We start from the raw sequence: 14,569 nt of genomic DNA on the forward strand, positions 1-14,569 counted from the left end.
TAACAAAAAAGTGTTGAGGGAGGAGATCTGAATGTGCTGGCAGTGGGTTAATAGATTTGTATATACCCTACCAATGTGCAATTGTGGTGTCCCAGTCTATTTGTCACCTTCACTTTTCCATCTTAAACTTCAGTTGTGCATTTGTAATATTTCCCTCTGGGTTTTATAATAAGCAAGAATGAAATCTCACTGCAAGGTGAAATGGCATTTGGGTAAATATGCTTCCTTTTTTTTAACAAATGGGAAGAGTGAAAGAAAATCTATTCTCTTGTTTTCCTGTTTTTTTTTTTTTTTTTTTTTTAATACTGTGATCCTAAGAATTGGCAGAGGGAAGTAAAACTTTCACGGAAAAAAAACAAACAAACAGAATTTCACAGTCTGTATGACATGTTCATTCCAACTCTTCCTTAGCTCACCGATGTCCTTATTAATGATATTCTCCATGGAGCCGATGGTACCACTATCAAGTGTGGTGTTATTGGAGAAATTGGATGCTCCTGGCCTTTGACTGAGAGTGAAAGAAAGGTTCTTCAGGCAACAGCACATGCCCAGGTTCAGCTTGGCTGTCCTGTTATTATCCATCCTGGACGCAGTCCAAGTGCACCATTTCAGATTATCCGAATATTGCAAGAAGCAGGTGCAGACATCTCCAAAACAGTTATGTCCCACCTTGACAGGTAAGCAGGCTGTCTTAGAAATTGGTGTGAACTATCATGTGATTAATGGTAATCAAATTTAAAAATCATCAGAAATCAGATCCATGAATCAGCTAGGAAAATGCACTAGCCACCTAGAAGGTGGTACTTACAAAAACTTGCAACTAATGTGAGCAAAAGTCAATGCTGCCATTTTTGTGAAGGACAGAAAAATGCTATGAGATATTGGGTAGCTACAATAGTTTCAGATCATGTGTTCCTGGGTGCGCCATAATCTCAGCTACTTCAAAGGCTGAAGCAGGAGGACAACCTGAGTCCAGCATATGGTTGATTTGAGAACTTGCCTATCCAGATATGCTTCATCTCTTAAATGGAAAATTTACTCTATTTACATTGAGAATGTTTACTAATAGGGTCTTTCTAGTGTTTTGTCAGAGTTATTGTTATCTCTTCTTTATTTATTTTTATTAATTAGTTTCTCTCATTTTATTTTTGCCTTTTTGGAAGATACATATACTATTCAAGTCTCTGATGGTTATAATGTAATAATATATATACATATATATATATATATATATATAATCAAACTTTAAATAAAAGTATTTTTGCTATTCTTTCTAGTAATAACTATTGAATTTTCCAATTCTATGTACCATGTAAGTTTTATGCTGTTCTTACAAGAACTTTGAGCTTATTTTATTGTTCTAATCCCAGTTATTAGACAACATCTTACTGTTATAAAGGGTATAAATAGCCAGTGTTTATTTAGCTAAACCTTCCTGTTTGCTAGTTTCTTCATTCACTGTTTTATCTTATGTCTTCATTGTTTGTTTTGTTGTTGTTGTTTTTTTCCTAAGATACATTTGAATTTCCTTCAGTGAATGTCTGGATTATAATGTTTAGCTTTTGTTTGTCTAGAAATGACCTTATTCCTTTAATCATAATAAATAATTTCATAAAATTTCTGAATTCATGGGGGCCGGGGAGATGGCTCAGTGGAATAAGTGCTTCCCTGGCAAGCACAATGGTCTGAGTTCAATCCCTGGTTCCACCAAAAAATAAAAAAATTCTGAATTCAAATAGATAATTATTTGTTTATTTATTTTTAATTTTTTGCATTGGAGATTGAATTTACTTAAACCCCTGAACTATCTCCCTGGCCCCTGTATTTATTTTTCTAAGCTAGTCAAAGATACTCTGTTTTCAAATACCATTTATTGATACTGTGCATAATTGAGCTGAAACTAGTTGGCTTCCCTTTGAAGTGTTTTATCTTTTCCTTCTGGATGCTTTTAACATCATTATTGCTTCTATTCTGCATTTTCCCTGTGATCCAACTTAGTATGAATTGGTCATTACTGTATTATTGCCGTCCATAGGGATTCCTGAATATGAGAATGTATCTGTCTTTTATTATCTCTGCAGAAGCTCAACCACTGCCTCCCTGAACTTTCCTTCACTCGCATGTTCTTTGCTGTTTACATCATAAACTCCAATTAGATACATGTGGGACCTACTTATCAACCCTTCCTGTCTTTCATATCTCTTTCTTGCTTCCCTCCACTTACACCTTTGAGCCATAATTTCCTGGGTTTGGTCTTCCTCTCTGTTAATTCCCTTCCTTGTGGAGTCATCTTGTGCTTGGCCTATCTCTTTATCTTAAAATATCAAAAACTATTGCTTTCCTTTCACTTACTAAGTTCTACTTGGTTTCCTTTCAAATCTGCTTGGTTAAACTTGCTAATTTATTTTTCTTTCAACATGTGTTCAATTCGATCTCTAAAAGTATAAAATATACATTTAGACTATAATTGATAAATCTGACTTCCACTATCTGCTTTTTTACACATATTCAAGTTTTGTTGCAGTTTGCTCTTCATATGAGCATGTTTCCTCGTGTTTTAGAATAAAATTGCTTTCTGTTGATCACAGCTCAAAAACCTGAGAGCTTATTATGAGGTGTTGGCTGGCAGCAGCCTCTTCTCTTTTTTTGTTTTCCCTCCTTTTTTCTTCTTCTTGCTTTTTTGGTTTGTTTTGCTGTATCTGTTTTTTTTTATGCAGTTAGGGAGGCTGACCAACCCGAGACTGCTTTAAAATAAATTTAAAGGAATTTTAAAATTTTAAAAACTGTAAAAGATGCACAACATAAAATTTACAATGTTAAACATCATAGAGTATACAGTTCATTAATGTTAAGTACATTCACTTTTCCAACCTTTTTATCTCTATGAATCTGACTGCTGTAAGTACCTCACATAAATGGCATTCCACAAAGCTTATTGGAACTGCATAAAAATTAACGTGAGGGATTTGGACTCACACAGATGTTGTGAATTCAAGCTCCTAAATAGATGAGTGCAAGTTTCAGTTAATGTATTCTCTAAGGAAATTTTCCACTCAACCTCCCTCCCTTCCATCAGAAAAGAAGACTGAGAAAAACATGCAGTGTCCAAAAACTCTCTGTTTTTGGAGTTTTTACCTACCTCGCCCATAAATACATTGTCCTTGAGGAGGAGCAACTCCCTCTGTGTATCTCCACTTTGATCTCCCAAATGCTTCGGTCCCAAGCTCTTGTACATTAAATCTCCCAGCAATGCCAACTCCAGGACTCCCCTTTTTCCATATCTCCTCAGCTCTCTCATTACTTCTGCCCCCTGAATGAGTTTCAACTTTCCCAACAGCTCAAACAAGCACTTAGTAAGGGTTTTGGCTTCTGTTATATTCAGTTTTAGTGCTGGAGAGGTTTTCTGTGAATGGTTAGTCTGCCATGCTGCTCAAAGCTGGCTCAAGGTGCTTGTTAAAAAACATACTGTATTTACAGTTAGACATGTATGTGAGGATATTGTTCTTGTATAAATAGAAATTAAAGCCTTCACTGTAAATTGTATAATAAACATTTATTCCTACCACACTAATATTTTCTGGCTCAAAAAAGCAAATATATAAGGTGCAAATGTTTGTTTCCTAGTGCCATACATTTACATATGAACCAGTAGTGCCAGACTTATGGCATGCCTGCTGCAGTGGGATATATTTATCTTTGAGAGCTCTAAAAGTTTTGCAATAGTATATCCTATACCTACACTATAAGTGCCCAACCTTTTGGTGTGCATGGACTGCTTATAAAATCTATAACACAATTAATGTGCAGGAGTAATAGGTCTTTCTTCTTTATATTTTAACTTATCAAACTGTTTTATAAAATAATAAGCCCACATTTAATAAATAAGAGAACATATCTCCTCGCTAACCCATAAATGCCTGTTTTCACAGGCATCCATGTACAAGAAAATTGAAGGGCTGCTATCAGAAACTGCTGTTTTATTCACCAAGCCACACAAGCACACGTGGGAAACACATGGTTTCCGGGTGGGTGGGGCATGAAGGGTGCACAGTTGGGGGTCAGCACCACACTGTGTCCTCCCTGCAGGACATCCCATGGCCACCTCCACAGTTGGCGCTCAAGTACCGCACACTTAGATCATGAAAAAAGTACCTAAATGCTCACCGAACCATGCATGTGACCCATGGACCACATATTGGACATGCCTGTACCACACACACACACATACACATGCACATGCACACACATGCACACACTCACACTGTACACATCCACTTACACAGGTTTCTTTTTGAGAGGATAAAGGCGCATTACCTGATTTCCATTGACTGTAGTTTCAATATGTCCCTCTCGGATGGCTCAGGACTGAATGAAATGATTGTCCTGACATTAGACAGGCTAAAAATCTCTGACCCCACTGCTATAGTACATAGTGCCCTTATACTATGGGTTAATAGGGATTCTGATGCCTGAAGAAGTACATGGAAATATGTGCATTTCTCTGGGAAGACAACTTGGGGAAAATGGCTTTAGATAAAGTACTGCTTTTGGAAAAAGCAAGAAGTTAACAGAAGAAAAGTGATCAGGGTACCAGATGCAGGCTGTGTTATCCCTTTGAAGAGACTGTACACAGCCAATTTCCGTGCCGGGGCTGGACCTGGTCGGGCTCTCCCACACTCCCTGGAGTCTGCTGACCTAGCACACAGCTCTCTGCCTGTGCTGAAAGGGCAAAGACTTCCGCTTTTTATAGCAAGGAACACTCACAAAAGGGGACGCACACAATAAAGAAGGGCATTCCAAAAGCAGGACCTCTAGGAGTTCCATCCCTGGCACCACAGGCCGCACCAGCCCCACCCCCAGGTGACCTGGTCCACACACCTGTAATCCCAGCTTTGGGAAGGCTGAAAACAGGAGGATCACTATGAGTCCCAGCTGCATGGTAAGACCCTGCACAAAAAAAAAAAAAAGCAGGACCTCCAAAATAGACCCCCACCCCCCACCAGCACAGAACTGTGCTTCATTTCTCCTGGCTTTGGAGCAGAACAGTGGGTGCTCAAGCCATGCGCTGTTGTGGCTGTGAAGTGAGAAGCCTGGGATTGGGAGGCGGCCTGCCCGCAAACCCTTTCAGGGCGTGAGGGTTCCCCAGCAGTGCGGGTGCTCAGCCTGGGCTCTCTGCAGTCAGTTCACAGTTCCCCTTCACAGTAGCAGTTCTGCCATTCTCAAGAACCCCAAAGTAAAATATTTTAGTTCCCCCACAATCACATTGAAGCAATTAAATATTTCTGAAGGTGTATAAAATCTTTATTAGGATCTGCAAGGTCCAGCAGACATGCGCATGCACACACACACAAACACACATACACCACCGCACCACCACCACCACCACCACCACCACCACCACCACCACCACCATGACAAGAACAACTGGCTACACAGCTATCCAAAAGGAACAGGAATGAAAGAGTTAATGGATGGCCATTACCTTCAGAGACCTGGGAACCAAACTGTTGTCATGTGACCTACTTAAGGTCATTTACCAAGAGATAACAGCTTGACAAGATAAATCTGCTTCTGTGTCCAGGCCCTCCCCTAGCCATCTGTTCACCTTAAGAAACATAGGCCTTTTGAAGAGTTGTTGACTGCTGTGAATTTAACCCTCCAGGACATCAGTGGGGGCTGCCCTTGACAGTTACAGCCACCTAAAGTCAACATTTTTTGGAAAGTAGCAATGGTCTCTCCTATTGTTTGGACCGTGAATCCACAAGGCTGTCATCACTTAATCATTTACAGTAATTTTTTACCTGTTAAACCTCTCCTCATAGTTCCTGGTGGCAGGTACTGATAGCATCACCCTGGCCCCTGTCTCAGGGCCAAGCATGATGGTACACACTGAGAATCCCAGCTATTCAGGAAATCAAGGCAGTAGGATCACAAGTTCAAGGCCAGCCTCAGAAACTTTGTGAGACCTTGTCTCAAAATTAAAAAGGGATGAAGATGTAGCTCAGAGATAGAGCACTCCTGGGTTCAATCTAAACTAGGAGAAGGTAAAAGAAAACGCCCCTCAGATCATCTTTCTGCCATTTAACTTCAAGAAGGTTTTACCCTAATCACACTATTAAGATATCTGTGAATAGCTTTAGAATAAGAAAGTGCATTCATTACCATTGAAAACGGGGTGAAACAACATGACTAGTGGGCATTTGGGTGCTGTATACTAATTAAACTTTGGAACTTCCTGGAGAGCAACAGACAGGTGCTAGTTTGAAATCTGTTTTGTTTTGTTTTTGGTTATCCATTTAACAAGCCAAAGGGCTTTGATGGCTGTCCAGGGCCCAGAGTTTGATTAGGGGCACAATAATTAAGTATAGGAAAATAATGCATTATTCTCTTTGAAAATTGCTCCCTGGGGATGGTAAATGAATGAGACCCAAGGGTATCTGGAAGATAAAAAGGAGAAAAATCAGAGAATGTGCCAACCACCATTTTATTCTCCTGGCCTCTGATTATTTAAGCCAAATTGGCCCAGCTCTTGAAAGGATACAATTTTGACACTTTATTTCCATGTTCTTAATTAAATGAATTAAGAATGGAATATCAATTCATGTAACCATTTTTTGAATGACTAATTACTATGTACACTGGGTCATATCCAGAAAAATATTCCATTCTCAGTTCACAAAATGATTATTTCAGGTTGTCTTTGAAAAGCCACAAAAATAATCATTCAGTTGCCTTAAATCTGTACAATTTTAATCCTCATAAACACTAGTGAATTAATGTGAAATCATTCAAAAACAATCCCCAGCAAATGTTTAGCAAATGAACAAAACATCTTTATATCATTAAGTAGTACAGTAGCATTTTATAAAGAGTAATTGGAATGCTGTACATATGCAATGGCTGGAAACATTTAAGATCTTATGAATATGGCCCTGTATTTCTTAATAGTTTCGTGTTAGGATTTTGTATATGCATGTATTATCTACGTAATATATGAAGTGAATTGATAATAATGAGTGTGTATTGTATGCACCTCGTGTGTAGTAAAAACAGCTTCAGTCATTTTGTCTCAGATTCAACCAGAGTGAAACATTAAGAGAGTTAGTTCAGGCAGTGAAGGAGACGCCTAATAAGTAAGTGAGAAACTTGAATAGAATAGAAAATGTTTACTAGTACTGCGTCCTGCCTCTAGTTACCAAGTCCAGTGACATGTTCTCTGTTTTTATGACCACAGAAGACAAAAACAAACATTTAAGAAAATCTAGATTCTCTTAAACATGTCACTATGGCCACTTACTTGTACATGTGGATACAGGTAATAAATGTTCCATGACATTTTGTAGAGTATGCACAAACACAGAGTTTTGAGGTTGAATTCATATGAGGTTGAAGTTGTATAATGACATTGACAACAGCTACCATCTTTTTTCATTAGTGCAGTGTAGAGTCTACATCTGTGAGGTACAGGATATTGAGGCAGGTTGACTGGTTTCAAGTTCTAACACTGGCATGGAGAGTAATTGTTGTGTGACTTTCAAAGTGACAGAGGCCTCCAGGTCAGTCTAGTCATATGCCAAAGGAGTTAAGAAAAATTATTTTTAACACTTATTAAAGTGTTGTACCAATTTCCCTCTCCAACACAGCTTACTTTGGATTTCCTCTCAAGGTGGAAGAGAGGAGAAACAAGAAGAGACAGACAGATAGACAACAGAAAGAAACCAGGCAACAACTGGCACGTTGAAATACAGTAAAACTCCTTCATATCCACAAAGAGTGCCTAATAAAACATAACCACATTATGATGGGGATTGGTATTTGTCAAGCACCCTAACAAAGACATCAGAAGATGGGCAGGCCAACCAGTGGAAAGCCAGAAGTCACTGGTTATGTTATTCTACCCAGGATATTCTCACTGAAACCTTCTACCAGTATTTTTTTTTTCTAAAGCAATTTTTCATGACTCTGACACCATTCGTGTGAAATGTGACATTTTAACAAATAGGATTGCCGTGTCTATGAGATTTATCTTTGCTTTCCTCAGTACCATCATCCTTTGAACTGTGAATCGCCCTACATGAAAAACGCAACCCTCCTTTGTGCTCTGTAGCAGCTGGAAAGTTCATATGGTAAAAAGCTCTCCCTCAGATGTATACTCTGAAATGTATTTTAAAATAACGTTTTAATTACACTTTACAATTCAGAACCAACTTCTGGCATTAGTCTAATTTAAGCAAGAGTTTTTCTCTACTGCAGTCATCTGTTCCTTTTGCTAAAACCTACATGTAAGTCATAATATTGAAAATGTGATGTCATCCCTTCCTATGATGTCATCAAATATGAATGCAACCAGTCAGAGAACCAAGACATGTGGGAGGAAGGTGCTGGTTAAAAATATAGATAATGACAATTTGAATTAATTTTCTATCATTATAAATTCCCAGTTAATGTCTAATATTGAAAATATTATTCCAGAAAAATCGTGTCTTAATGAAAAGTGAATCTATGAAAGTGTAATCGAGCTAATGATTACTTTATTTAGAAATATCTACATATGTAGGCATAAACTAATATATTGATGTAAATGCACTATCATAATTGATGTCTCTCTTGAGTTCAGGTGAAACCAGTATTCTTGATAAACGTTTATTTGGAGTAACAAATTCTGTTTTTTAAATCATTGGCCATGTTTAGGCCACATGTTATTTTTAACATTTTAATTTATTTTACTTAATCAAATTGAAAGTTTTCTTGGTTACTTTTCTCTTGTTGCTGGGAAAAAATACTTGACACCCAAAATGAAGGAAGAAAGGGTTTATTTAGCTTACAGTTAGTGGAGGTTTCAGTCCATACTCGGCTGGCTGGCTCCAAGGCAGAGTGCCACATGGCAGAGGGTAGCAGTTCATGGTGATGGAAAACAGCAAAGAGCAAAGGAAAAAGGGAGAAGCAGCAGCAGCAGTGACAGAGATAAGCACTTCTCCTTTCCTTACACTGCCTTCAGGCTGTCTGCCCCAGGGTGGGCGCAGCACTTCTACCCGTCAGCGCAGCCTTGGATCATGAATTAATCATAAACTTTAGAACTGCCTCCTAGTGAGCCGGGGAGATGGCTCAATAGAATAAGTGCTTCACTGACAAGCACAATGGCCTGAGTTCAATCCCCAGTTCCAAAAAAAAAAAAAAAAAAAAAAGAGCTAGGGGAGTTTTGGGGGCCAGGGAGATGGCTCAGTGGAATAAGTGCTTCCATGGCAAGCACAAGGGTCTGAGTTAAATCCCCAGTTCCACAAAAAAAAAAAAAAAAAAAAAAAAGAACTGCCCCCCAAGGACTGCATGAGGCTTTGGGAGGACAACTACACATAAACCATAACAAAAGTCATCTTTTAAGAACTTTTTAGAGACTAGATGTAGAGCTCAGTGGTGAGGTCCTGGATTCATTTTCTAGCACCTCACTTTCAAAATAAGAATTTTTGGATTTTATCTTTGAGATGGAGTTACCAGGGGCAGTGTAGAGATATATGTTGTAATGGTATCAATCTGAGAAGTTCAGAAGTTTAACTAAGTGACTCAACAGGGAGCCAGGGGCCTTACTTTATAAACATCCTCATCCTGTACAAGAGACAGGCACAGAGGTTGAGTGCTACACCCACCCTGGGTGGTGTGAGGTGTGGCACAGCTTACAATATAAGGAGGAAAAGAGGCTTGTTCTTCCCCCACTTTTGCTATTGCTTCCTATTTCTTTTTGGTACTGGGGATCAAACTCAGGACCTTGGGCTTGCCATGCAGGCACTTATGCCACTGACCTGTGTCCTCATTTTTGCTGCTTTTGCCATCTTCTACCACCTTGCTCCCATGCCATGCTACTCTGCCTTCAAACCAGCTGATTAACAGACTGAAACTGCCACAAAGTGTGCACTAAATAAACCTTTCCTTCTTTGATTTTGGGTGCCAGATATTTTGTCTCAGTAATGAGAGAAAAGTAACTAAGATATATGTGAATAGAAATTAAGTTAATATAAAATTAAGTTAATATTGAATTTAGCATAAATGAAGTGATAATCATAGGATTATAATAATTTATATATTACTCACTTTAAAAATGCATTACACATATTTAAAAATCACTTTAAGTTATTAGATGAATATGTTTAGTTCAGCAATTTTTTTAAATAGCTATTGAGAAAGTTGCATAAGATAATAAAAGAATCTTATAAAATTTTTTCTATACAAATGGTATTTGTTTTATGTTGAGAAATAGTAGGGAGGGCTAGGGAGATAGCTCAGTAGAATAAGCACTTGCCTGGCAAGCGCAGGGTCCTGAGTTCAATCCCCAATACCACAAAAAAAAAAATAAATAAATAAAAATAAATAAATAAATAAATAAACAGTAGGGAGGGGAAAGTGCTGATTTTTTTTTTTTTTTGGTAAAAAATTTTTGCAATGGTCTCTTATTGAGATTCATGGCTTTTAATAAGTCAGTTGTATAGATGAGTATGTATTTTTATATTTGCATGGCATTTGAAAACAATGGTTAACCTAGGGTGTACATTTCAGGATGGAACGTGTTCCATGCTTCTCCATATGGTAGGCCCTTAGCTCTCTTAGTGAGCAAAACAGCTGCCAACAGGCTGGCAAGATAGCTCAGCTGACTAAGCGCCTGCTTAGGCAAGTTCAGAGACCACATGCCGTGCTGGCCCTACTCCCGGGTGTGCTGAGCCTACCACCGAGACCAGGCGTGGTGGTGCACACCTATAATCCCAGCACTGAGGAGGATGAAAACCAGAGTATGAGTCTAAGCTACACAGTGAGACCCTGTACCAAATACATTAAAATTTAAAAAAAAAAATTACCATAGTGTCACAGTGCAAAGTAATCAAAGCCAAGTGGTTGGAATGTCTGGTCTGGGGATCACTTAAAAGGCCCATGGGTTAGTGTATTTTTGACAATAATAAGTGGCATGATTATTTCACCAGTTTATTGTTTTAGAACCTGCTCCCTCTGCGTTTCTGGGGTAGGTATTATTTAATAGCCAGGATCAGTTGCCTAAGACTTACCTTTGAGTTTTCTTATCTCTGTCACTGTGTTGGCAGCACCCCACCAATGACTCCTTCTGCTGGAGCTTTGCCTGTTTTTGGCACTGACAGTACTGTTCACCCCAAGTTGAGCCTCGATTCCTGCCCCCCCCCCCAGATTCTTACCCACCTCGCTAAGCCCTTCCTATCCACTCCTCTGTAGTCACCTGCATTCAGGCCCTCATTTGTCCCTCTGTCTCCTGTGAAACTCCAAAAGGAAATAGCTCCCTCACTTGGCCTTCCTCCAGCATGAAGCCTCCACAGTCCACCTATTGAACTTTCCAAATGCAAATCCAATTGCTTGCCTGCCACTTGATTGAAAACCCTCCAGTGGGTCCCCTGAACCCTGGCCACAAAATCCAAGCATCTTGGTCTTCTGACCTCATCTCTCCACCACATGGCCCATTCACTCCAGGAACCACACAGAATCTGGACAGAAGCCACCCTGTTTTTGTCTTGGTGTTCCCTGTACTACTGTGCTTTTCACAGATGCCAGTTTGTCTGCTGTGAATGTCCTAATCCTCTACTTCATGTCTATTTAATGGAGTCTTTCTACAATATGCAATGCAACAGAGGCTTTCTTCCCTACAAAATCTTTTCTCAACCAACCAAGCAGTGTTGGTTATATCTCTTTGCCAACCCAGTTCCTAGCTGTAAATTCTCTACAACAATTATGTGTTTCTATATCTCTTTTCTGGAGCATATACTAAGCTTCATAAATGATGGGACTGTGTCTTATTTGTTATTATGTTCCAGCTCATGCTTCATAGTAAGTAGATCAACAATATCTTATTAAAAAGGTTGATGGATAGATGGGTGGGTGGATGGCTGAGTGGATGGATGGATGATGTTTCTTTTTTACTTTACCTCTGATAAGCTCCTTTGTATTCTAGAACAGCAAGCTCTTTTTTTTAATCTCAATATGATAATTCTCTGGATTATCGAACACTCACTCACACCTGAACCCCACAAACTTTCTGTGAGTCAGATTCTTCAACGCTCAGTTCAAATAAGTCACTCACTCATCGTTCTCTCATAATGTGTTTATTTGCACTATAAAACCTTTCAACGCATTTAATTATAATCATTAGTTTATGTATCTCTCTTTTAGTAACTTTAAGTTTCCTGAGACAGCAGGTATGGTTTCTCATTCCTATTTGTATTCCCAACACAGAGGATATAGCACAAGAGAGGTGACAGCAGATGTTTGTTGAATATATTTATGCAGGTACACTTGAGTATATGGAATGAAATAATGTATGTGAGGGTTCTTTGTGAAGATGAAAATAAATGGTAGGCATTTTTATCTGCTTCATCATACCCACGAATCACATCCCTTCCTCTTCTCTTAGTTCTTTCTACATAGAAAGCCCAAAGACCCTTGTCTAAATTATCAGTTCATGCAGATTCCCCTATTTGTACTAGAGTACATTCTGACATTAAACTAAACCCCTCAGCACGTGGATAAGATCTGGAATATAAAGAGGGTTGAAAAGCAGAATCTGCTGGCTTGCATTTTAGTTTCAGCCTGGAAACACTCAGAAAATGATAAGAAAATTTTGAAAATTAAATCACTTCAGAAGCCATTTTCTAGGCTGAGGGCAGTATGGTTTTCCTAAATTTACATCTGTTCATTATATGGGCATATCAGCTTATTATGTATATTTTATATAATGTCAGTTTTTTGGTTGAGAAAAAGTATAAATTGTGTAATGGAAGAAATTATATCATATGCATGTTAAGAATAAATACTTGATATAGTCTCACCTTCCTGCTTGGGAAAATCTCAAGATATTTCACAAATGACACCATAGTTATTTCATTCACCCCGAAGAAGGGACTTTCCTTGGTGTGAAATGCAATAGTTGCACTGCATGACACAGTAAGCTCACTGACTACTGTGTGCATATTATAAAAAAAGACCTACCTTAAACCTGGGGAAGATCAGAATTAGGAGAGAAGAGAATTATTCATGGCTATAGTGTAGGACATGAAGCAGACTGGGTGAGGGGAAGGTGTCCACTTTAATGAGATGTGTGATGAGGTCACTGAAGCTGGGGTGAGGGGAAGACCTCTGTTAATCTCATCTGAAGGACATCAACCAGAGGCTTTTTTCCTAGGGTATCATACTGACACTGGGGGTCAAACCTTTCTCCAACTGGGAAAAAAACACTTGCATAATGAAATTTCAGAAGCATGTTGGCAGTCGGTGGAAGTCATCCAGCAGAATGTCAGTTTCATCTGCCTAAGTCACCTTGGTAGACATGCCCAGAGCCGAGTTCTCCTAGATGTCATTTTGGTAATGTGTGTTACTTCCTAGAGTAAGAGCCAGTAAGTTGGAATGGGACTGTATGGGTGTGTGAGTTTCTTATCAAGGAAGGAAGTTATTGAAGAATGTGGGGGTTTTTTGTTGTTGCTTTGGAGGGTGTTTGTTTGTTTGTTTTTTGCAATACCAGGGATTGAACTCAGGACCTTGTGCTTGCCAGGCAGGTACTTATGCTCCTGAGCTATCTCCCTGGCCACCATGAATGTGGTTTCTGAATACAAAAGAAGCCTAGACTTCTTCAGAACTCCTTACTTGAGAAGCTGAGTTACTTACAGTTTTTGAACCTTAGTTTTCTCATCTGTAAAATGGTGATGTTCATAACTCTTTCATGTAATTTTATTAAGAATTCAAACTGCTGAGGTTATTAAGCATTGATTTCTTTTAGTATCATCCATATCTTCTATTAAGATCAAATACTAAATTCCTTTTTAAGGACTGTCCTTTGAAAGATAAACATATCAGTAACAGTACTTACTTCTTTTGCACTTCACACTGTGTTTTCTTCAATATGGGGAATCTTAATTCATTTAATTGACTGCACACTAATGCTTAGATATTCAGAAAAGAGGGTCATATCACTAAATGTCAGTAAAACAAAGCTACATATATATGAGACAAACAAAAATAAAGTTAATCTTTAACTTTTAAAAAAATTATTACAGTAAAAGATATACTACAACTATCCCCCTCATGGTGCTCCCATTCACTTCAGACTTATCCCTTCATTCTTGTGACTTTCTGGAGCAGTTCTGGGAGTCCTCTTTCTTGAATGTCTTTTAGTTTTGCACTCTCATGGCTGTCTTGCCATCTTGAATTGATTAAAAACATTTACCTTTCACGTGGCTAAAACAAATGAGAATATTCCATAATGTTTTTATGAGCCTGTCTTTCTGTTGAATGGCATTCAAAGGATTTTTTTTTACCATATAGCACAAAAAGACTCTTGAGAGAGAACTTCTAAAACTGCCTCAGAGACTGGCAAGATCAGTGATATAAATGTGCTTGAAACAAAGGGAGTATTCTCAGGAGGATTTATGGCAATGTGTCTTTAACTATTTGTTTTATTTTTATTTGAACTTTTTATTAGCATATGTTTGTAATACATAATTACATTCATCTTGAGAAATTGGTACATATGCATAGTACATAACCATATTTATATTACATCTTGTCATATATA

The 14,569-nt window shown here is 38.4% G+C and overlaps 1 protein-coding gene across 3 annotated transcripts in view; it reads left to right on the forward strand.

The window, feature by feature from the left end:
* The window catches only part of Pter (phosphotriesterase related), a 68,850-nt gene that overhangs the window by 42,450 nt on the left and 11,831 nt on the right, over window positions 1–14,569 (forward strand). For all 3 annotated transcript variants that reach the window (XM_004645185.2, XM_023705433.1, XM_023705432.1), the window contains exon 3: window positions 412–677. In XM_004645185.2, the coding sequence (XP_004645242.1) occupies window positions 412–677 (266 nt within the window). The remainder of the gene's footprint in view (window positions 1–411; window positions 678–14,569) is intronic.

The sequence above is a fragment of the Octodon degus genome, unplaced genomic scaffold (assembly GCF_000260255.1).
Source record: "Octodon degus isolate 3935 unplaced genomic scaffold, OctDeg1.0 scaffold00220, whole genome shotgun sequence".
In the NCBI taxonomy this organism is placed as follows: Eukaryota; Metazoa; Chordata; class Mammalia; order Rodentia; family Octodontidae; genus Octodon; species Octodon degus.